The sequence below is a fragment of the Oncorhynchus gorbuscha genome, linkage group LG08, assembly GCF_021184085.1.
Source record: "Oncorhynchus gorbuscha isolate QuinsamMale2020 ecotype Even-year linkage group LG08, OgorEven_v1.0, whole genome shotgun sequence".
Taxonomy (NCBI): Eukaryota; Metazoa; Chordata; class Actinopteri; order Salmoniformes; family Salmonidae; genus Oncorhynchus; species Oncorhynchus gorbuscha.
In genome coordinates, this window is record NC_060180.1 from 53286589 (window position 1) to 53311060 (window position 24472).

Here is a 24472-nt window from a genome sequence, read left to right on the forward strand (position 1 = left end):
TTAACCTGAGTATTATAAATTATGAAGCCTTTATGTATTTTTTCATAAATGCTTAAAAATTCAGTGACGATCGGGGCGGCAGGTAGACTAGCGGTTAGAGTGTTGGACTAGTAACCGAAAGGTTGTTAGAATTAATCCCGAGTTGACATGCTAATAATCTGTCGTTCTGCCCCTGAACAATACAGTTAACTCACTGTTACTAGGTCGTCATTGTAAATAAGAATTTGTTATTCACTGACTTGCCTAGTTAAATAAAAGGTAAAAACATGTTTTTAATTTATTTATCTCAGAACAGAAGCTGGATCCCTTCCAGCCATGACCGAGTTGGTACCTACAAAAAGACGCCATTACTCTCTTTATTGTGTAAATATGTTTCAGTGAATTGCACTTCACAGTTTCATGCAATTATAAATCGAATATAGAATTAAATCGAATACTATAGAATAACAATCCATTGTGACAGCACTGACACATTTAGTTGTTTTACATTAATGAGAGAAAGGGACTTCGGTGACCTCTGGTAAATACACCCTTGTCACGACCCGGTACAGGGGATGAAGTTAGGACCCAGCAGTTTGACGAACGATGGGAGGAGTCAACTATGGGATTTTCGAGTGGTACAGTCAGTGTATGAAATGAGTTACTGAGCCAGCTATACATAATCTCACTATTGAAATTCCTTCTAATATCACATAAATACTACTCCGCGGCAGTGTACAGATGCGAACGGAGCGAGTATGTAGCTTCTCCGATACATTTGAATGAATTGATAATTGCTAACAAATCCTGTCGGAGTTGATCATGCTGAAAATTAAACTGCCCATGCGAACGGCGGAGGAAGAATACCATACCGTCGAAGAGGAGCAGGAAAATACCGATTACAACAGTCTCACTATTGATTCGATTCCGTACCGTGGTGTGAGCCACCGGTTCAAGGACTCAACGAGGGAATCGTGTCGCCTGTCGCAAATTGACAAGGAGACGGTGTTTGAGTGGTTCGGCTTGCACCTCAACCCAGCAAAGCGGATAGAGTTTATGTACGGAATACTTCATATGTGTCAACCACTTGAACTTCGCTTTTTCGGATCCTGCCTTGAGGACCTTGCACGGAAAGATTTCCACGTCTTCCGAGACTTTGAGATAAGGGCGAACAGTCAAACTGACTTGGGCCTCCTTATGGACGTTGCTGACCCTGTCGTTCGTTCCAAACTACTTGTCTGCCTGTCACTTTTGAGATCTGAAAACAGAGAATGCGCGGGCACACTTTATCGTGCTTTGAACCATATGGATCCAGCGCTGTTCTTGAATACTTATCATGGCGTTCCAGTATCTCCACGTGGGAGCGCTCAGAATGTACCTGATCAACATTCCCCTCGCGATGGTGGAATGAAGTCCGGGAGATTGGAGCATCCCAGTGGGCCTCCACTGGAGGCAGAGTTGGGTTCCCTGGAGCACTTGGCGCTGCTTTTCACCATGGCCTCGCTGCACCCGGCGTTCTCTTTTCACCAGAGGGATACTGCCAGGCACCAGTTGGACAATGTGGAACGGGCCATAGAGGAGAGAAGGAGAAGGTATTGCCACAACCGCCCGAGCGTCCAGGTAAGCATCACATTGACAGCTTAAGTGCGTCTCAAGAGTGAATCTAAAGGGGCCTCCTCACCTTACCTCCTCTCCTTAGCTCAACTCATTACCTCACTTCTTATTGTCACTGACCTGATTGAGCTGAGCAGGTGAAAGGCTCTCATCACATTTATTATCCTGTGCGGTTAGATCAGTGCAGGTGTGTGTGGAAACGAGAAGAAAGCCAGCAAAGGCTTTGCTACTGTTGACTATTGAAATGCACCCACCCCCTTTGGGGGCCCTGTTGACAAGTCCACAGGGGGCGTTCTCCAGTGAGACTTTTACCTGACTTTTACATTGACAATAATTCATTAGGTAGGTACTACTTAAACAAGAATAACCCGTTTTTCTAAAATGTTACTGGCCACCTAGATCATAGGAATGAACAGATTACTTTTCTAATACAAAATCTATATGGAATCAGATTTGAGTTCAGATGACCTAATGTAGCACTTTATTTCTAGTAAAGTGGGACCAAATAATTGCTGTAGGGATAGACCGTAATAATCGTAGCATGCACTGATGTGAATAGACTTGTGGAGCCTAAAAAGAGAGGAAAGTGGTTCAACCCTTTCATACCAAGTATTGCTTAAAGCAGTTTCATTTCCAAGAACAGTCTTGAGTGCATGGCCATATGACTACAAGCCGAGTTCATTGTGCTGTCAACAAAATGACAGACGCCATAGAATGAAGATCACTTTTTCAATCAGGAGAATAGAGAGAGAGAGAGACAGCTTATCTGGTTTCAGCAGACATGCTGGCCACGGCTACTGTGTCTTCTGTCATCTTCTCCATAGTAGCTAGCTATTATGAATGGGAACACCCAGCATTCTTGTGAATGGTTGCATTGTGATCTTACTTTGCATTGTGTTGGAGAAACCTTTTTCTCTCTCCCTCTCTCTTTCTCTCTCCCCCTATTTCTCTCTCTTTCACTTTCTCTCTCTTTCACTTTCTCTCTCTTTCACTTTCTCTCTCTTTCACTTTCTCTCTCTTTCACTTTCTCTCTCTCTCTCTCTAGTTTTCAAAGCATGTGGAGAGGAGGAAATTAGTATTGGTTCCAGTTAAGTGTTGTAAGGGGGAATTTGTTTAGTGGGACTATTATTGGGGAGAACGCACTTTAAAAATTTTTTTTTTTACAAAAGCACCAATCACTTCACTTTCTTGTTTGCAGCATACCCTGCGAAAGGAGGACCTCAGCCTCAGGAGCACTGACATGGGTCAGTCGGCCTGCTGTATTCCCAATCAGCTCCCGAACAGGACCTTATCTCAGAGAGAAGGTAGTCTCAATCCTGTTTGTGATTGCATCCTCTGAGGTCTCTCATTCACATGTTGAGAGGAGTGCAAGCAAGATGTATTGTAGCCTAGTACGTTTGAGGTAAAAACAAGAGACCCAAACAAATGGTAAAATATGGCTCAATAGACAGGATATATTCCAATTATCTGTAGTTTTAAATTGATACTGTGAGATTCTTGCATTGATGCCCATGTTCTACTTGCACAGAGGCAGATGAACTCGTTTATCATTTTTATTTCTCTTCGTGTACTATGAAGGAGGTTTGCGGTAGTTTCCCAAGCCAATGCTAACTAGTGTTAGCGCAATGACTGGAAGTCTACAGGTACAGTAGCAATGCTTGTGAAACTACCGCTAACTTCCTTCAGTATGCATGCAGAGACATATAAATGGTGTCCCATGAGTTCTTCTGACTCTGGGTAAGGAGAGCAATGCCATTGCTTTAACAGTGTTCAATGTATTCTGTGGTAATCAAAATTACATTTGGGTGAACAGCAATTAATTTCTCAAAATAATAACCCTGGACTTCTTTCTTCCTGTAGCAGTTCACATTGACAAGATTGAGCTAAAGAAGATATTTTGGAACCAAGGAAACAGGGAATACAGTATTGAGGTATGTTCATGTTTGGACTCTAATTTTTCATGATTTTTGAAGCATACCCCTGTAGTGTGTAGGTATACTTATTTTTATTAGGCCTATATATCGTTGACCACCAGATTGGTTTGCGCTTCCTCACATTAAAATTGTCACCCCCCCAAAAAAAATGTTTATCCTGAGCTTCAGATTGTCCATGCAATATTTTGTATTTTTTTTCTGTAAATCGTGCAATGTTCTCTTACAACATCTGGACAGGCAGGGATCTAAGACTTTGCCTGGCCCTGACTCAACAGTCCGTCCTATATGGCCAGGCATCAGCCAGGCATTGTGACAAACAGCACTGTGCTGAGGAGTCTGTGAGGGGGAGGAGGAGAGCAAGACGGAGAGAGCCAGGTTAAATAGGACAGCAGGAAGGATTGCTCCCTGCTATTCACATGCTGCCCTCCTTTGCAAGAGAACACAATCTGGTGGAAATATGTCCTTGATCGTTCGCGACCCCATAACATCTGCCGTGACTGTTTTTACAAGCTTGCGGCGGCATCATATCAGCCTGTTAAAAAAACGGAAAGTCTTCCATTTAGACTAGAGGGTTGAAAGACTTGAGGGAAGCTCCAAGATTTCATAACACTGAGATCATGAGATGATGTCCTCACCACAACGTTGCTGATGCTTTTGCTCAGATAGCTGGAGTAGTAATATAATAGACGTATTTCTGACTAATGCTGTCCTTATCTGTGATCTACTGAAATTGACCAAAACCACATACTGCCAACACATGCTAACTATTTTTATTTTATTTATTTTACCTTTATTTAACCAGGCAAGTCAGTTAAGAACAAATTCTTATTTTCAATGGAATTAGGAACAGCAGGTTAGCTGCCTGTTCAGGGGCAGAACGATAGATTTGTAACTTGTCAGCTCAGGGGTTTGAACTTGCAACCTTCCGGTTACTAGTCCAACGCTCTAACCACTAGGCTACCCTGCCGCCCTGATAATGAGTGTTGTGTTGGTCACTTAACAGTTAAAATCGGATCAAAGTTATATGGATAACAAGATGAGCTTTATTGAGGAGACTTCTAACCTTACCTGTTTCTGCATAGTCTGCTCTACAGAGACGGTGGTACTGACAGTGTGTGACTGCGTGGAGGTGTGTGTGACACTCGTGAATGGAGGGAATGGCCATCCTGGCCTTGACCCAATTCCCATCCTTATCATCTGTGTGGCTGGGCAGAATGAAGTCATCGCTTAGCCTAACAGGTTATACCTAGGCAGAGGCTCAGTGTTGCCTCTGGATTTTTAAAAGGGATTTCCCTTCACCTTGTGAAACCAACCTCGTATTAAGTACAATGAAACGTGAGTGCAGCGGTCAGTTTGCTTGACCAAGCTAGAATTCCCTTGGTCTAAGGGAGATATCTCAGTGAGACGATTGTGTTTGGTCTGAAACCTGCTCTCCAGGCTTTTTTGGTGCTGGAGAAGGGTTTATCTGTTATTGAACCCTGCTGTCTTATAGCCTACTTGAAAATGATGCACCAATGTAGCCTCAGTTAAGAGGCGCTGTACAGACTGTGTAAGGAATCAACTGGCAGTGGAAACCCTCTTGGCTGAAATGTGGAGGTGGACAGTGATAAAATGTTGCTGCTAGCCAGGGCTAGAAACTGACGTGCGCGCACACACACATTTTGTTCTTTCCTCATGGCGACCTAAAGTTAATTTCCATTAAAAATCCTATTTTCCTAACCTTAACCCGTAACCCTATACCTAACCACTAACCCCTTACCCTAGTTCTAACCTTAATTGTAACCCTAAACCTAACCCCTAAGCTTAAAATAGCCTTTGTCCATATGGGGATGTGGAAAATGTTCCCATGAGGGAGAATTTATTGTTTTACTATCCTTGTGGGGACTTAAGGATTTTAGGTCCCCACAAGGATAGAAGAACACACACACACACACACACACACACACACACACACACACACACACACACACACACACACACACACACACACACACACACACACACACACACACACACACACACACACACACACACACACACACACACACACACACACACACACACACACACACACACACACACACACACACACACACACAAGAAAGAGAAAGTGGCTTGCTGGGCTGTGCCATCTGTTCCGCTGGGCATGGTATATGAAAGAGGGTGTTAGTGAGTTAAATAGGGGAGAACATCCATCATCTTCAGCACAGGAGGAATTTCACTCTGTCTACTCTAGGCTATACACAAAACAACTAAGAGTAGCCTGTAATACTAGGGTAGGCCTGTGCTGAGTTCAGTGTAAAACAATGCTTTGAGAAGTAGGCCTAGCATATTACTTGCTGAATTGTTTCACATTAATTCAGCGTTATTCACTTTTCTACTAAGGCGATGGGAATTACATCCTTGGCTCCTTTATCTGTTCTAAACTAAATAACAAAAATGTTGGTTATCTTGTCACCCTGATCAGAGAGGACTTTGGGTTTAAAACACTCATTAATCATTGGTTTTCAATGCTCACTGTTTTCCTTTTGTCTCTCCTTTTGTGAAGGCAGACATACTAGACAAACTACTACTTCCTGTGTCCAGCTTGAACTGGGCCTACAAATCAGACATTATTATTCAGATGTTTATAAGGAGCCTAGCCTGGCTGCTAAAGCCAAAACGACTCTCCCTATCAGTCCCTTCAGTGTCTGAGGAATTTACACTAGTCAACGTTGGAAGCAGCTCAAGTGTTGAAAGAAACAGTTTGGGAGTTAACTTGAATTTATTTGGGTATTTACATATTAGCGAAATGTACATTGAATTCAAAGAGCAACATATTTTTTTTATATCCCACTTCAAGCTGATGAGTACCTTTATCATTCACCTTTGTCAGGGATCAAGGTGAAGATCTGTTTCCCAAATGGTACCCTGTGTTGTACACTACTTTTAACCAGAGCTGGGGCCCTGGTCAAAAGTAGTCCACTAGAAAGGGAATAGGTAGCCATTTGGGACTCATTGGGGAACCACCGACTACCAGACTCCACAGGTTAACTCTGTGATGGACAGAGTAGAGTAGACTGCCAGGCTGTGAAAGAGCTTGTTGTGTTCAGATCCCCCCGCAGAGCAGATTATTGGTCCCAGTGATGATGGAATGTCACATTAAAAAAAATGTACTATTTACAGAGTAGAATATTTTCATATAGCCTTCCACACACGGTATAAGCATCAGAAAAAGAAAAAACAAGAAAAAGTATGTGCTTGTCTGTGATTGAGCGCTATAGCCTAGAAGTCTCTCAGTCAACTATTGTTTCTGAAATGTTAGGCTACATATACATACAACTACAACTAACCCAAACAATGAACAAATAAAATAATAAATAATTGTGGCTAGTAGCCTAACTGAATCAAATCAGAGCCCAGTAAAATCCTTCCTATTCTCTTGGCCTCCAAAGCATGAGAGAACATCAGTTCACTCTAACCGTCTGAGTGAGGTGAGCGGCTGAGACTAAAACCTACTACTCAATCTGTCACCATTCATTATTTAGTCTGCTTTGAGAGGCAACAGAAAGCACCTCTTGGTATGTTTTCTAAAGATTCAGATGATTTGTGAATATTTATGACCAGCGGGGTAATGTTTTGAAAGGACAGTATGACAACACTCCAGTTTGGCACCACTGCTTTCAGAGCAGGTCTAGATAAGTATTGATGCTGTTGATACAAGATGGTTGAAATGTTTAACATTTTTTTTCTTAGTACACTAACTCAATCTTAGTGTAAATTATCAAAGGCCCTCTATTGGTATGCAAACTTGTCAAGAGTAGTTCAGGGTGAGTTTTTCTTCTTCTTCCCAATGGGAAAACATCCTTTCAAGGCAATGACTATCAGGGTACGTAAGGGAGCTTGTTATGTTTTTCTGCTCAAAACATGTACAGAGAAATTCCAACCTAGCTCTTTCTAAGATCCTTATTTACTTCCATAACTAAGGTATGCAATGACCCGCTACAAAATCAAATACCTCAAACATTCTGAGCAGGAGTTTAGAGTGGAGCTGACGTCACCTTGTCTGTGTGTGTTTAATTAAAAGTGACTTATGAGGACACATCGTCCGATCTAAATACTAAACTACATCACCAAATGGAATGTGTAGTCGTCCAGATCCCAGAATGTAGTCAAGTGGTTGACTGCCAACTATCAAATAATACCATACTTTGTTTCATCTGCATATTTCAGGGGAATGACATGCTGTCTAAGCAATGTATATGATGTGTGTTTGGTAAAGCATACTGATGAATGATGCTGTCTTCCTCCCCTCTTCCAGGTCCAGTGGTCTGACTCAACGTGGAGCACAGTGACCAAGACTCACCATGAGCTGTACGACTTCCTGTCCAAGGTATGAGAGAAAAGCATATCCCCATCAATAGATTCTAGGCCTAGAAGATACTGGATTTAATGTCTGGTGAAATCACACTATCTGCCGTCTGTGTAAAGTCACACTATCTGCCGTCTGTGTAAGAGGTCTGATGATATGTGGATGTTGTCTCACGGATAAATAGATGAGCGGTCTGCACACTTCGCACACAGTATATTGTTGCTCCACAGACCAGGAGGTATTTTGGATTCCTGTATAGATCTTGTCGTATGCCATCAGATCATATTCATTTTTAGTGCTATTAGGGCTTTGATTTTTGGCGGATTCACTTCTGTTTAATTAGTTCGCTCCACAGCCATCTACAGTGTTTACTTTCCAAATGTATGCATGTGCTTTCTAGTCACTCAATGCTCTATGTGCATGCTAATACTAATATTGTAACATACAGTACCAGTCAAAAGTTTGGACACACCGACTAATTCCAGGGTTTTTCTTTATTTTTAGTATTTTCTTCATTGTAGAATGAATCGACACAATGAAATAACACATATGGAATCATGTAGTAACCAAAAAAGTACATGTATGTTTTATATTTGAGATTCTTCAAAGTAGCCACTTTTTTTTTTTTCAACATCAACTGTTCAGAAGAGACTGCGTGAATCAGGCCTTCAAGGCCGAATTGCTGCAAAGAAACCACTACTAAAGGATGCCAATAAGAAGGAGACTTGCTTAGGCCAAGAAACACGAGCAATGGACATTAGACTGGTGGAAATATGTCCTTCGGTCTGATGAGTCCAAATTTGTCATTTTCGGTTTCAACTGCTGTATCTTTGTGTAGGTGAACGGATGATCTTTGCATGTGTGGTTCCCACCGTGTATTAGGGAGGTGTGGGGAATTCAAGGCGCACTTAACCAGCATGGCTACCACAGCATTCTGCAGCAATATGCCATCTGGTTTGCGCATAGTGGGACTATCATTTGTTTTTTTTAATGACAATAACTTCTACCAGCATGTTAAATGTGCAACCAGAGGGGGAAAAAAACTCTAGACCACCTTTACTCCACACACAGAGATGTGAACAAAGCTCTCCATCGCCCTCCATTTGGCAAATCTGACCATAATTCTATCCTTCTGATTCCTGCTTACAAGCAAAAACTAAAGCAGGAAGAACCAGTGACTCGGTCAATAAAAAAGTGGTCAGAAGAAGCAGATGCTAAACTACAGGACTGTTTTGCTAGCACAGACTGGAATATGTTCTGGGATTCTTCCGATGGCATTGAGTACACCACATCAGTTACTGGCTTCATCAATAAGTGCATCGATGACGTCATCCACAGAGTGACTGTACGTACATAACCCAACCAGAAGCCATCGATTACAGGCAACATCCTCACTGAGCTAATTGGTAGAGCTGCTGCTTTAAGGAGCGGGACTCTAACCCAGAAGTTTATAAGAAATCCTGCTATGCCCTCCAACAAACAGGCAATGCGTCAATACAGGACTAAGATCAAATCATACGACACCGGCTCCGACGCTCGTCGGATGTGGCAGGGCTTGCAAACTATTAGACACAGCCGCAAGCTGTCCAGTGACACGAGCCTACCAGATGAGCTAAATAACTTCTATGCTCACTTTGAAGCAAGTAACACTGAAACATGCATGAGAGAATCAGCTGTTCCGGATGACTGTGTGATCACGCTCTCCGTAGACAACCTTTAAACAGGTCAACATTCACAAGGCTGCAGAGCCAGATGGATTACCAGGATGTATACTCCGAGCATACGCTGACCAACTGGCAAGTGTCTTCACTGACATTTTCAAACTCTCCCTGTCGGAGTCTGTAATACCAACATGGTTCAAGCAGACCACCATAGTCCCTGTGCCCAAGAACACTAAGGTAACCTGCCTAAATGACTACCGACCCGTAGCACTCACATCTGTAGCCATGAAGTGCTTTGAAAGGCTGGTCATGGCTCACAACCACCATCGAAAAGAGACATTACTGTGCAGCTGTATTCATCGACTTGTCCAATGCTTTCGACTCTGTCAATCACCACATTCTTATTGGCAGACTCAACAGCCTTGGTTTCTCAAATGATTGCCTTGCCTGGTTCACCAACTACTTCTCTGATAGAGCTCAGCGTGTCAAATCGGAGGGCCTCTTGTCCGGGAACTCTGGCAGTCTCTATGGGGATGCCACAGGGTTAAATTCTCGGGCCGACTCTCTTCTCTGTATACATCAATGATGTCGCTCTTGCTGCTGGTGATTCTCTAATCCACCTCTACGCTGACGACACCATTCTGTATACTTCTGGCCCTTCTTTGGTTAACTCGTCTGGAGGTTAACTAACCTCCAGACGAGCGTCAATGCCATACAACTCTCCTTCCGTGGCCTCCAACTGCTCTTAAATGCAAATAAAACTAAATGCATGCTATTCAACCAATCATTGCCCGCACCTGCCCGCCCATCCAGCATTACTACTCTGGATGGCTCTGACTTAGAATACGTGGATAACTACAAATACCTAGGTGTCTGGCTAGACTGTAAACTCTCCTTCCAGACTCACATTAAGCATCTCCAATCAAAAATTGAATCTAGAATCGGCTTCCTATTTCGCAACAAAGCTTCCTTCACTCATGCTGCCAAACATACCCTCGTAAAACTGACCATCCTAACGATCCTTGACTTCGGCGATGTCATCTATAAAATAGCCTCCCAACACTCTACTCAGCAAACTGGATGTAGTCTATCACAGTGCCATCCATTTTGTCACCAAAACCCCATATACTACCCACCACTGCGACCTGTACGTTCTCGTTGGCTGGCCCTCGCTTCATACTCGTCGCCAAACCCACTGGCTACAGGTTATCTTCAAGTCTCTGCTAGGTAAAGCCCCGCCCTATCTCAGCTCGCTGGTCACCATAGCAGCACCCACTCGTAGCACACGCTCCAGCAGGTATATCTCACTGGTCACCCTCAAAGCCAATTCCTCATTTGGTCGCCTTTCCTTCCAGTTCTCTGCTGCCACTGACTGGAACGAACTGCAAAAGTCACTGAAGCTGGAGATTCCCATCTCCCTCACTAGCTTTAAGAACCAGCTGTCAGAGCAGCTCACAGATCACTGCACCTGTTCATAGCCCATCTGTATACAGCCCATCTATCTACCTCATTCCAATACTGTATTTATTTCCCATTCCCATGTGTAACTCTGTGTTGTTGTATGTCGAACTGCTATGCTTTATCTTAGCCAGGTCGCAGTTGCAAATGAGAACTTGTTCTCAACTAGCTTACCTGGTTAAATAAAGGTGAAATCAAATAAAAAACACCATTATCCCAGAAAACCGAGACTCAGTCCAATCTCTATTGCACTCCACCCTGCCCTTTCACACCTGGACTAAAAGAACACCTACAGTATGTGAGAATGCTATTCCTTGACTACAGCTCAGCGTTCAACACTATAGTGCCTTCAAAGCTCATCACTAATCTAAGGACCCTGGGACTGAACGCCTCCCTCTGCAACTGGATCCTGGACTTCCTGACGGCCGCACACAGGTGGTAAGGGTAGGTAACAACACATCTACCACACTGATCCTCAACACGGGGGCCCCTCAGGTGTGCGTGCTCAGTCCCCTCCTGTTCACTCATGACTGCATGGCCCGGCACCACTCCAACACTATCATTAAGTTTTCCGATGACACAACAGTGGTAGGCCTGATCAATGACGAGACAGCCTATAGGGTTGTGGTGCCAGGACAACAACCTCTCCCTCAACGTGATCAAGACAAAGGAGATGATTGTGGAGTATAGGAAAAGGAGGACCAAGCATGCCCCCATTCTCATCGACGGGGCTGTAGTGGAGCAGGTTGAGAGCGTCAACAAACTAATATGGTCCAAGCACACCAAGCCTGTCTTGAAGAGGGCACAACAAAAGCTATTCCCCCTCAGGAGACTGAAAATATTTGGCATGGGTCCTCAGATCCTCAAAAGGTTCTACAGCTGCGCACCATATGAGCATCCTGACTGGTTGCATCACTGCCTGGTATGGCAACTGCTCGGCCTCCAACCGCATGGCACTACAGAGGGTAGTGCGTACGGCCCCGTACATCACTGGGGCCAAGCTTCCTGCCATCCAGGACCTCTATACCAGGTGGTATCAGAGGAAGGCCCTAAAAATGGTCAAATACTCCATCCACCCTAGTCATAGACTGTTCTCTCTGCTATGGCACAGCAAGCGGTCCCAGAGCACCAAGTATAGGTCCAAGAGGCTTCTAAACAGCCATAAGACCCTGGGATGACCATCTAATAAATGGCTACCCATACTATTTGCACCCCCCCTTTCACACTGCTGCCACTGTTTATTATCTATGCATAGTCACTTTAACTCTACCTACACTTAGCAAGAAAAGAAACGTCCTTTCACTGTCAACTACGTTTATTTTCAGCAAACTTAACATGTGTAAATATTTGTATGAACATAACAAGATTCAACAACTGAGACGTAATCTGAACAAGTTCCACAGACATGTGACTAACAGAAATTGAATAATGTGTCCCTGAACAAGGGGGGGGGGGTGGGTCAAAATCAAAGGTAACAGACAGTATCTGGTGTGGCCACCAGCTGCATTAAGTACTGCGGTGCATCTCCTCCTCATGGACTGCACCAGATTTGCCAGTTCTTGCTGTGAGATGTTACCCCACTCTTCCACCAAGGCACCTGCAGCTTCTCAGACATTTCTGGGGCGACTGGCCCTAGCCCTCACCCTCCGATCCAACAGGTCCCAGACGTGCTCAATTGGATTGAGATCCGGGCTCTTTGCTGGCCATGGCAGAACACTGACATTCCTGTCTTTCAGGAAATCACGCACAGAACGAGCAGTATGGCTGGTGGCATTGTTATGCTGGAGGGTCATGTCAGGATGAGCCTGCAGGAAGGGTACCGTATGAGGGAGAAGGATGTCTTCCCTGTAATGCACAGCGTTGAGATTGCCTGCAATGACAACAAGCTCAGTCCAATGATGCTATGACACAGCGCCCCAGACCATGACGGACCCTCCACCTCCAAGTCGATCCCGTTCCAGAGTACAGGCCTCGGTGTAATGCAGATTCCTTCGACAATTAACGCGAATCCGATCCATCACCCCTGGTGAGACAAAACCGCGACTCGTCAGTGAAGAGCACTTTTTGCAAGTCCTGTCTGGTCTAGCGACTGGGTTTGTAACCATAGGCGACGTTGTTGCCGGTGATGTCTGGTGAGGACCTACCTTACAACAGGCCTACAAGCCCCCAGTCAAGCCTCTCTCTGCCTATTGAGGACAGTCTGAGCACTGATGGAGGGATTCTGAGTTCCTGGTGTGACTCGGGCAGTTGTTGTTGCCATCCTGTCCCGCAGGTGTGATTTTCGGATTTACCGATCTTGTGCAGGTGTTGTTACACGTGGTCTGCCTCTGCGAGGACGATCAGAGGTCCGTCCTGTATCGCTGTCTTAGGCGTCTCACAGTACGGACACTGCAATTTATTTCCCTAACATGCTGACCAGACCAGACACGTCCCGTGTGCGAGCGTCGCAAAATAAATGTAGAAATCCATGTTATTAAATTATTGCACCCACGCTGCTCGCACACGCCAATGAGCGTCTGCGATGCCAAGGGCTAAAATAGAAGTCATTCCGATTTCTGACGCAGATAGCGCAAGTCCTGCCTCTCCCATCTCCTCATTGGTTTATAGAAGCAGGTACCCACGTCGGTTATACCCACGTGGGTGATTGAAAGACAATGTTTTGCCGGTCGTCGTTGGAGTACTGTGAAAGTGTAGATGCCAATTACCATATAAGTTCAAAGATGGAAAAGCCTGGAAGGAGGAGAGATGACTAGAAACGATTCAGTTGGCCGTTTTATGTGTGGATTAATTGTCGGAGTAGAGGACCTTGTGCATTTCAGGTAAAATAACAACTCAATGTTTATATCCCAGGACAAATTAGCTAGCAACAGCTAACTAGCTAAATAGGACAAATTAACTAGCAAGTGCAAGCTGACTAGCCTAATTGCCATACATGTTTAATGTTTTTTGACGTGTCCCCAAATTAATGTCATTGGTTCAGAGTTTGTTTTGATATTTTAACCTGCGTGTTGTGATCGCGTTTGGTGTAGGCCGGGGGACAAAATACATTTATGCACGATGTTTGGGTTCTGTGTTCACGCAGATGAGCAGGGACCCTGGGCATCTTTCTTTTGGTGTTTTTCAGAGGACACTAAAGAGGCCTTTCTACTGACTAAGTTTTCATAACTGTGACCTTTTTGCCTATCATCTGTAAGCCGTTCCACAGGTGCATGTTCATGAATTGTTTATGGTTCATTGAACAAGCATGTGAAACAGTGTTTAAACCCTTTACAATGAAGATCTGTGAAGTCATTTGGATTTTATGAAATATCTTTGAAAGACAGTGTCCTGAAAAAGGGACGCTTCTTTTTTTGCTGAGTTTACATGTACATATTGCCTTAATTACCTTTGACTAACCGGTGCCCCCGCACATTGACTTTGTACTGGTACCCCCTGTATATAGCCTCTCTATTGTTATTTTACTGCTGCTCTCTAATTATTTGTAACTTTTATTTATTATTTAGGTATTCTCCTTAACTGCATTGTTGGTTAAGGGCTTGTAAGCATGAATTTCACTGTAAGGTGTTGTATTCAGTGCATGTAACAAATAAGATTTGATTTGAACCAAAAGCACACCTCCAGACTGTGTAAGGGCTATTTGACCAAGAAGGATAGTGATGGAGTGCTGCATTAGATGACCTGGCCTCCACAATCACTGGACCTCAACCCAAAAGAGATGGTTTGAGATGAGTTGGATCGCAGAGTGAAGGACAAGCAGCCAACAAGTGTTCAGCATATGTGGGAACTCCTTTAAAACGGTTGGAAAAGTATTCCAGCTTGACTACCTCATGAAGCTGGTTGAGAGAATGCCCAGAGTGCAAAGCTGTCATCAAGGCAAAGGGTGGCTACTTTGAAGAATCTCAAATATAACATATATATTGATTAACATGTTTTTGGTTACTACATTATTCCATGTGTGTTATTTCATATTTTTAATGTCTTCACTATTATTCTACAATGTAGACAATTGTAAAAATAAAGAAAAACCCTGGAATGAGTAGGTGTGTCCAAACTTTTGACTGGTACTGTATATTCAAATGTATTTCTACATCTTGCTATTTTGTTATACCCCTAAATGTTATATATAAACTTTATGAATATACTGTATGTACATTGCCTTCGGACAGTATTCAGACCCTTTGACTTTTTCAACATTTTGTTACGTTACATCCTTATTCAAAAATGTATTACATTTTAAAAAATCCTCAGCAATCTACACAGAATACTCCTTGATGACAAAGCGAAAACAGGTTGTTAGACATTTTTTGCAAATGTATTAAAACATTTTTAAAACGGCTTATTTGCGTAAGTATTTAGACCCTTTGCTATGAGACTCGAAGTTGAGCTCCGGTGCATCCTGTTTCCATTGATCATTGTGATAGGTGGTCTCCAATGTTAAATTCAATTGATTGGACATGATTCGGAAAGGCACACACCTGTCTATATAAGGTCCCACTGTTGACAGTGTATGTCAGAGCAAAAATATAATAAATGAGGTCCAAGGAATTGTGAGTAGAGCTCCGAGACAGGATTGTGTCAAGGCACAAATCTGAGGACGGGTATCATAACATTTCTGCAGTATTGAAGAACACAGTGGCCTCCATCATTCTTAAATGGAGGTTTGGAACCACCAAGACTCCTAGAGCTGGCCGCCCGGCCAGACTGAGCAATTGGGTGAGAAGGGCTTTTGTCAGGGAGGTGACCAAGAATCCAGAAGGACAACCATCTCTGCAGTACTCCACCAATCAGGCCTTTATGGTGGAGTGGCCAAAACGAAGCCACTCTTCAGTAAAAGGCACATGACAACACGCTTTGAGTTTGCTAAAAGGCATCTAAAGACTTTCAGACCATGAAAAACAAGATTGTCTGGTCTGATGAAACCAAGATTGAACTCTTTGGCCTGAATGCCAAGCGTCACATCTGGAGGAAACCTGGCACCATCCCTACGGTGAAGCATGGTGGTAGCAGTATCATGCTGTGGGGATGTTTTTCAGCGGCAGGGACTAGTCAGGATCGAGGGAAAGATGAACAGAGCAAAGTACAGAGATCCTTGATCTCTGAATGGGGTGCTTCAACAAAGTACCGAGTAAAGGGTCTGAATACTTATGTAAATGTGATATTTCCGTTGTGTTTTATTTTTATACATTTGGTAATGTTTTTTTCTTTGTCATTGTGGGTTATTTTGTGTTGATTGATTAGGGGGGAAAAACTCATCCATTTTAGAATTAGGCTGAAACGTAACAAAATGTGGAAAAAGTCAAGGGGTCTGAATACTGACGGCACTGTATGTCTATGATAACCCCTCATACGATTCCCTGCATTTCAGCTTCCATGTGAGAGGTCTGCTGAGCCCTTTGAGAAGGGACTAGTGAGGTTACTGGCCCAGAGAGACCAGTATGAACCCAGGGACCTGGAGAGGATGCTACAGTGAGTCTCCCTCTTTTACTCTGTTTGTTGCAGCACACAGAATGATGCGACATCTCAAGGGTTTTCATATCGTCAGTCAAATAAATTGATTTCTTGAAGTTCACACTTTTTGTTGTTTTACACTCCAGCTGTTCTTTTTTCCCCTCGATATTCAGGGTAGCCTGGTGGTTAGAGTGTTGGACTAGTAACCGGAAGGTTGCAAGTTCAAACCCTCGAGCTGACCAGGTACAAATCTGTCGTTCTGCCCTGGCAGTTAACCCACTGTTCCTAGGCTGTCATTGAAAATAAGAATTTGTTCTTAACTGACTTGCCTAGTTAAATAAAGGTAAAGTAAAAAATCTATCTTCTATGACTTGCTTCTGTGGCATAAAATAACATTGCTGTATGAGATGGCTAAAACTGTTTACTAGTCCAAACCTCTACTTTAGCTGTGTTTTATTCACAAACCTCAACTTTTCATATTGTGGAGATTAGAGTAGACTACCCTCTAGTTACTGTCACCAACACTGCCATAAGCTCCAGTGTTGTCAGTTATGGTTATGGTGAATAACCTTCAGGCTTTACATGTGTCAGAACCCAGGCTTTGATATCTAGGTCAACTGTGATGTCATTACCATTACTAGCCATTCCTTAAGGCAGTGTTTCCCAACTCCAATTTCCCAGTACTCCCAACAGAACAAATGTTTGTTGTAGCCCGGGACAAACAGCTCATTCAACTCAATTAGGGCTTAATGATTAGTTGACAAGTTGAATCAGGTGTGCTTGCCCAGGGCTACACTAAAAATGCGTACTGTTGGGGGTCTTGAGGACTGGAGTTGGGAAACACTGTCTGAAGGCATTGACACGCTCGAGAGTACTTAACAGAGTTCCAGACATAATTTGTAGAAACAGGCAAAAATGTTATCAGTCAGATGGTCAGTCCCTAAAACCATGAATGGCAGACCGTAACTTGGTGAGATGTGGTTTCTCCATTGCAGATATGGATGGGATCACTTTTTCCCCTTCTCTTTTTCACTACCATCCAAGGTCACACCAGCACTTTGATCTCTTACACAGTGCACCTACTGTATCTTGCTATTAGATATTCTAGTATAGAACAGGAGATAGAGGACACCTACTGTATCTTGCTATTAGATATAGAGGTCGACCGATTAATCGGAATGGCCGATTAATTAGGCCGATTAATTAGGGCCGATTTCAGGTTTTCATAACAATCGGTAATCGGCATGTTTGGACACTGATCATGGCCAATTACATTGCACTCCACGAGGAGACTGCGTGGTATGCTGACTACCTGTTATGCGAGTGTAGCAAGGAGCCAAGGTAAGGTGCTAGCTAGAATTACACGTATCTTATAAAAAAACAATCAATCTTAACATAATCACTAGTTAACTACACATGGTTGATGATATTACTAGTTTATCTAGCTTGTCCTGCGTTGCATAGAATCGATGCGGTGCCCGTTCATTTATCATTGAATCATAGCCTACTTCGCCAAACGGGTGATTTAACAAGCGCATTCGCGAAAAAAGCACTGTCGTTGCACCATTGTATACCCTACCATAAACATCAATGCCTTTCTTAAAATCAATACACACGTATATATTTTTTAACCTGCATATATAGTTCATAAAGCCTTCATATTGCTAGTTCATATTGAATAACATGAATTTCTAAATGTATTTTGTGACACTCGAGCACGTGACGTGTCCGGTCTGGTCAGCATGTTAGATAAAATACGGAATGGTTCCGTATTTCACTGAAAGAATAAACGTTTTATTTTCTATATGATAGTTTCCGGATTTGACCTTAATGACCCAAGGCTCGTATTTCTGTGTGTTATTATATTATAATTAAGTCTATGATTTGATAGAGCAGTATGACTGAGTGGTGGTAGGCAGCAGCAGGCTCGTAAGCATTCATTCAAACAGCACTTTCCTGCATTTGCCAGCAGCTCTTCGCAATGCTTCAAGCCTTGCGCTGTTTATGACTTCAAGCCTATCAACTCCCGAGATTAGGCTGGTGTAACCGATGTGAAATGGCTAGCTAGTTAGCGGGGTGCGCGCTAATAGCATTTCAAATGTCACTCGCTCGGAGACTTGGAGTAGTTGTTCCCCTTGCTCTGCATGGGTAACGCTGCTTTTGTGGAGAGATGGGTAACGATGCTTCGAGGGTGGCTGTTGTCGATGTGTTCCTGGTTCGAGCCCAGGTAGGGGCAAGGAGAGGGACGGAAGCTATACTGTTACACTGGCAATACTAAAGTGCCTATAAGAACATCCAATAGTCAAAGGTATATGAAATAGTCCTATAATTCCTATAATAACCTCAACCTAAAACTTCTTACCTGGGAATATTGAAGCCATGTTAAAAGGAACCACCAGCTTTCCAATGTTCTCATGTTCTGAGCAAGGATCTTAAACATTAGCTTTTTTACATGGCACATAATTGCACTTTTAATTTCTTCTCCAACACTTTGTTTTTGCATTATTTAAACCAAATTGAACATGTTTGATTATTTATTTGAGGCTAAATTGATTTGATTGATGTATTATATTAAGTTAAAATACAAGTGTTCATTCAGTATTGTTGTAATTGTCATTATTACAAATAAATAAATAAAAACAATTGGCCGATTTATTTGGTATCGGCTTTTTTTTGGTTCTCCACTAATCGGTATCGGCGTTGAAAAATCCTAATCGGTCGAACTCTAATGAGATATTCTAGTATAGAACAGGAGATGGAGGACATATTAAATGATAATTTCCAAGTCACTTTCTCTCTCTCCCTCTGTGTAATGTTTTATCTTTAACTCCCTTTCTTCTCTCTCCACTGTGACAGGGACATGCTTCTGTCAGCCCCAGCAGCCTTCAGGCAGAGAGGAGAGGTCTGCAGGTTCCTTGTCCCCTGCCTCAGCCTCCAGGGAGGTGAGATATCACCCACTCCGCTGACGTGTACAGGAATGCATGTCTACACAAACCATCCACCTGATTGGTTAGGGATACCTTGGAACACTGACCACAATTACCCCTCTATCTTCTAGAATGATTTTGTATGTGGATTGATGTGGTCGGTCCATGTGACTAATTGTACCAATAAACAACTTCTCAGTCAACTTAACTCCACTTTAAAAAAAAACATTTTAATGGCCTTTTGAAAATAACGTCCTGAGCCCAGTTTCAATAGTGCTCCCAGAGGACTGGTAAATCCTCCAGAAATAACACGCATACTGCTTGGTGGCCAGCTTAGAGAAATAAACCCAGCTTCACAGTGAACAGCTCTCAGCATAGCAGCGGGACCAGGTGGCTGTTTCACCACATTAAACCCAGAGCCATTATCAATTGACTAATTATTATTTGGGAAAGTTTTCTCAAACCTCTGACCATTCAAGGGAATCCATTGCCCATTGCTTTCACACAGCTGCATCAAATTGACCACAGAAATTCATAAACCAGGAATGTATTTTTGATGTCTAGGCTGCGAATGTAAAGCGTTTAATATTAATACACTTCCACTGCCTCAAGACCTGCAAAGCTGTAATGTTAGGTAGGCTGGAAGGATCTTGCCGGCCATTCCCTAATATCTCACCATCTGGTCTTTCCTACCCAGATAATACAGTAACTCTGGGAAAGACCTGCAAGGCAGCCGAGCACTTTAAAGAAGACTGCACAGAGCCATCCAGTCAGGACGAAGGTGTGTGTGTGTGTGTGTGTGTGTGTGTGTGTGTGTGTGTGTGTGTGTGTGTGTGTGTGTGTGTGTGTGTGTGTGTGTGTGTGTGTGTGTGTGTGTGTGTGTGTGTGTGTGTGTGTGTGTGTGTGTGTGTGTGTGTGTGTGTGTGTGTGTGTGTGTGTGTGCGCTGTGTGTGCGCTGTGTGTGTGCGCTGTGTAGTTTCTATTATCGCTGTCTCATATAAACTATTTACTCTGCCTGTCTGTCGTTCTTTGTGGGGTTGATCTGACAGTGTGTGGAAATGTTGCCTGTCACCCTATGTGATATAAGTCCAGTTGAATTCAATTGATCGATAGTTGATGTTCACTCGTACTTCTCTCTCTTTCTTGATCATCATTCTGCTCTCCCTCACCCAGACTTAGAGTCTCACCACCTTGGGCATCAGACGGAGTGCAGCAGCTTAGGCCAGAGGTAAGAGCTCTATCTGTTCAGTACAAGACATGTGACCTTGTGGCTGATGGGTTGTACTAAGAGGATCCTTTCCTTCTCTTTACAGCATACTGATGACAAAGAGCAGCCGGAGTGAGAGCCAGAGGCCTGCTGTCCACTTAGAGCACAACGGAGTGGTGAAGGGGAGGAGAAAAGCAGACGTTATGTCCTGTTGGCCAGACCCACATCAGGTCAGTCACACATCTCTCCCTGACCTGGCCACTATAGAAACTGGTAGAAACAGCAGGACTGTCAATATGCTGCTGTGTAACGCTGACTGGCATCTGTTCTAACACTAAAAGCATATCTTTTGTATTTTTTACCTTTTTGGTTTGATTAGATCATGATAATTGACATCTGTTTAGCGTGTTAAATGCTCTGCTCTCTCTTCAGAAGGTAGATGAGAAATGGGCTTTCACTCCAGAACTAAAGAGTAGAAGAAGACCTGATGAAGTTAGGAAAAGTGAGGGGGCCAAAGCCTACATCCCCAATGGCATCATCAGACCACCTGCAACAAACGTGACTAGACAGGGTGTCAGTGAGAGTAAGTAACCATGCCTGACAATACCCCCCCCCCTGGTTAACATTTTAACAACATGCATGTTTGTGATTGGTGGTTTTCTAAGTGCATTCCTCCACCCCTGTAGAGCCCATCCAGGACAAGTATGGAGACACGTGGTCTGAGAGCTCCAGTACCCCCTCCAGCCCCCAGGATGAGGCCCGTGAGAGTCTGGAGAGTGAGGACCTTGAATACATGGAGGAAGAGAGAGGTGAGTGGCCCCTCTAATCCCTGTGGGGAACGAATGGGGCAGATTTTCCAGGGCCAGATTAATCCTGGACTAAAGAGCACTTTCAGTGGAGTCTCCATTTAGTCCGGGACAAAGCTTTATCTGGGTCTGGAAACCGGCCCATGATGTCTCAGTCTTTAGCCCTAATGTGAAATAGTGTCTTTAATAGCTGTCTTTAATGATCGCTTCTCTCTCTCCCAGACACTACTGAGAGTTACTCTTCTGTCCAGCAGAAGAGGGCGAGTGGTCACAGCAGGGGGAAAGTTGTGGCTACTGTACACCCTATGGTCCCTGTACCCCACAAGGAAGAGCCATCCTACACTGACAGTCCCCGACGTGTACGTCCTCTACCACTGACGGTTCAGAATGGGCCCACCATGCCAGACGTTATGGTCTTTGTCACTTCACAGCCGGGGGACGGTTCACCAGCAGAGGGGGCACTGACTGGGACCACCCCCATGGTTCCTCAGGAGTCCATCCCAAGCCAAGCTTCCCTGGGAGACCCTGAGAGACAGAGGCATGTGTCTGTGTCTGCATCCCTGAACTCACAGCCAGCCACCCCAGGCTCCAGCAGTCACCCCAAACTCCAGTGTTATAAAACCCCCACTAGCCCAGACAGTAGAAGCACTAACCCCCAGCACCAGCCCCCCATGGGTGCAATCAGTGTCATCCCCCTGACCTCCCACGTGTCCCCCCTGCAGCAAACATACATCACCACTGACTTAGCCTCCACTGCCAACCTACCCCTAGCAACCTCTCTCCCTGACCCTAACACCAGGCCTCAAGCCCTGGCTGTACCCACCAGCCTACCCACCCCTAACTACGTGACACCCTCCTCCGGGGCAACTGTGACCCCAGTTGCCATCAGTCAGGTTCAGTCCACTCTGCTCCCAGCGGTCTCCACTCACACCCCCGGCCCCGTGTCCAGCCAAGCCCTGACCCTCACCCACAGCACGGCCAAGGGAGACGGCACCTCTTCTTGCAGCAGCTCGGGGGAGGCAGCAGGGCAGGCCCAGCAAAAGCTGCAACCCCAGCAGCAGACCCAACCTCCACAGCAACAGCAGATGAGCTGCAGCACCTGCGGTTGCCGTGGCAGCTGTGGTAGTAGCCACTCCCCCAACCCCAACTTCTACTTCCCTCCCCAGCTTGGGCGCCAGGTCTTCAGCGCCGCTCACCTCCCTCTCTTCCACCTCCCATCAATGTGCAGCACTGGATATCCCAGCCACCGCAGTCAGGTCCAACACCAGAGCAACGGCACCACACAGCTACCCTTCTATCCCCCTCCTCACACAGCCACGCCGACACAATATGTCAGTGGACCCCTGCTCCATACCTCCCACTCAGACCACATGCTGGCCACCCAGGCTGGATACACCCTGCAGCAGATGGCAGCTGCTTCCTTCAACCGTTTCTACACACCTGTGTTCTCCTCTGTGGGACTGGGCACGGGCATGAAGAAGAGTAGTTCCAACGTCTCCTGCTATAACTGTGGGCTCAGCGGGCACTATGCCCAGGACTGCAAGCAGCCCTCAATGGATGCCGGGCAGCAAGGTAATACTGGCCAGGCTAGTGGCAGAGAGAGGAGGTGAAGTCTCTCATATTGATAGAGCAGAGAAAATAAGGATTCCTCTTTTTTGTTTCAGCAAAATCAAATGTTGTATAGGAAGGCAGAGCTTTCTTTTGTAACTTTTTTTTGTCCCCACCATGTTTTGCACTGTCCACCATTTTTATGTCTGACGCTCTCTGTAGCAAGTCCTGGATTGTCTGAACGCGCTAAAGAGCTCCATTAAACACCCAACCAAGTATTAAATCATCTTTTGATAGGACACTGAATCTGGAAGGCTAGCATAAAGACTATGCACATCACGTTTCTTTAGGTTACTTGTTGGCTAGTTTGGCACGCGACACTGACGCACTCCTGTGTGTGTGTGTTTCAGGTGGCTTTCGGCTGAAGTATGCAGCCCCCCACTCCTCTGAAGCAGACAAAACTGACTGACATGACAGAGAGAGGACCAAGTCAATGCTTTGTTTATCTCACTACAGTAAAGATTCCAGAAATCCAAAGGGTTGAGTTTTTCACTCATTTGTAATACCTTCCAAATGTCCTTTAGGGGTTTGAGAATCCGCGCAAATATCCTAACTAGTTTCTCAACAAAGAATAGAATCCAGAATTTTCAGAGGGTGGTATTTTGCACACAAGACTCTAACTTTTAAAGAAAGAAAACCACATATTTAAATGGTGTGGTGGTAAACTTGCATTCAATAAGGATTGATAGATTTGGAGAGAAAGATTGTTCTATTCTGATTTTAATGTGTGTCTTTTTGGAACATTTAAATTCTTCCAGAATCTGCCTTTGGTTCAAGTCATTATATGTTGGGCTAAGTAGCCTATATCAACTAAAGCATGTCATCACTTCAAGTCTCTGTTCTCCCTGTCAGTTCTTTTATATGCTAGCACTTGTAATGGGAGGGAAGGTAGTGAGTAGTACAGTGCCTTAGTGCCTCACAGAGAAAAGATGGAGAGAGTTGTATTATCGCATAGGTGTTCAAAAGGAAAATACAGTTAAACAGCAGCTAGAAGCCAGCAGCCTACCAGTTCATTGCATTTTTTTGTATCCATTTGAAATAACAAAATGTGTGAATTATAAAAAATGGGGGGGGTGAATATTCAAAAACTTCACATTATCTTTTATTTTTTGGATTGTCATAAAGTGGAGGAAAGATGTATGGTTTATGAGATAAAATATTTATGTAATTTGTTTTTTTGACAGAATATTCTGAATGTACCATAAATACCCTGTATTTTAATTTGTTTTACAAGCTAACGGTATTCCATTTAAGGAAAAACTTTGTGCGAAAAAGGAACGTTTCATTGTCATTTGTTGCCACTTGATTTAATGTGAAGCATGTATTAAGTTAATCATGTCTGTCATTCATGATGTTAAAGGGATACTTCGGGATTTTTGGCAATCTAAAATACAGTCCTTCTGTAGCTCAGTTGGTAGAGCATGGCGCTTGTAACGCCAGGGTAGTGGGTTCGATCCCCGGGACCACCCATACGTAGAA

General features: G+C 44.0%; 1 protein-coding gene across 2 annotated transcripts; it reads left to right on the forward strand.

Moving 5' to 3' along the window:
* Window positions 1-549: 549 nt before the first annotated feature.
* On the forward strand, window positions 550-24472 carry LOC124041813 (zinc finger CCHC domain-containing protein 2-like). Of its 2 annotated transcripts, none has more exons than XM_046359862.1 (13): window positions 550-1599; window positions 2792-2897; window positions 3457-3524; window positions 7828-7899; window positions 16363-16463; window positions 19302-19387; window positions 20070-20153; window positions 20546-20600; window positions 20686-20809; window positions 21012-21162; window positions 21266-21388; window positions 21608-22957; window positions 23344-24472. In XM_046359862.1, exons 1-13 carry the CDS (start codon window positions 802-804, stop codon window positions 23400-23402), a joined length of 3177 nt encoding a protein of 1058 aa, XP_046215818.1. In that variant the 5' UTR covers window positions 550-801; the 3' UTR covers window positions 23403-24472. The 2 variants fall into 2 exon arrangements, with proteins under 2 accessions (XP_046215818.1, XP_046215817.1); XM_046359861.1 differs by having other exon boundaries at window positions 551-1599; window positions 3454-3524.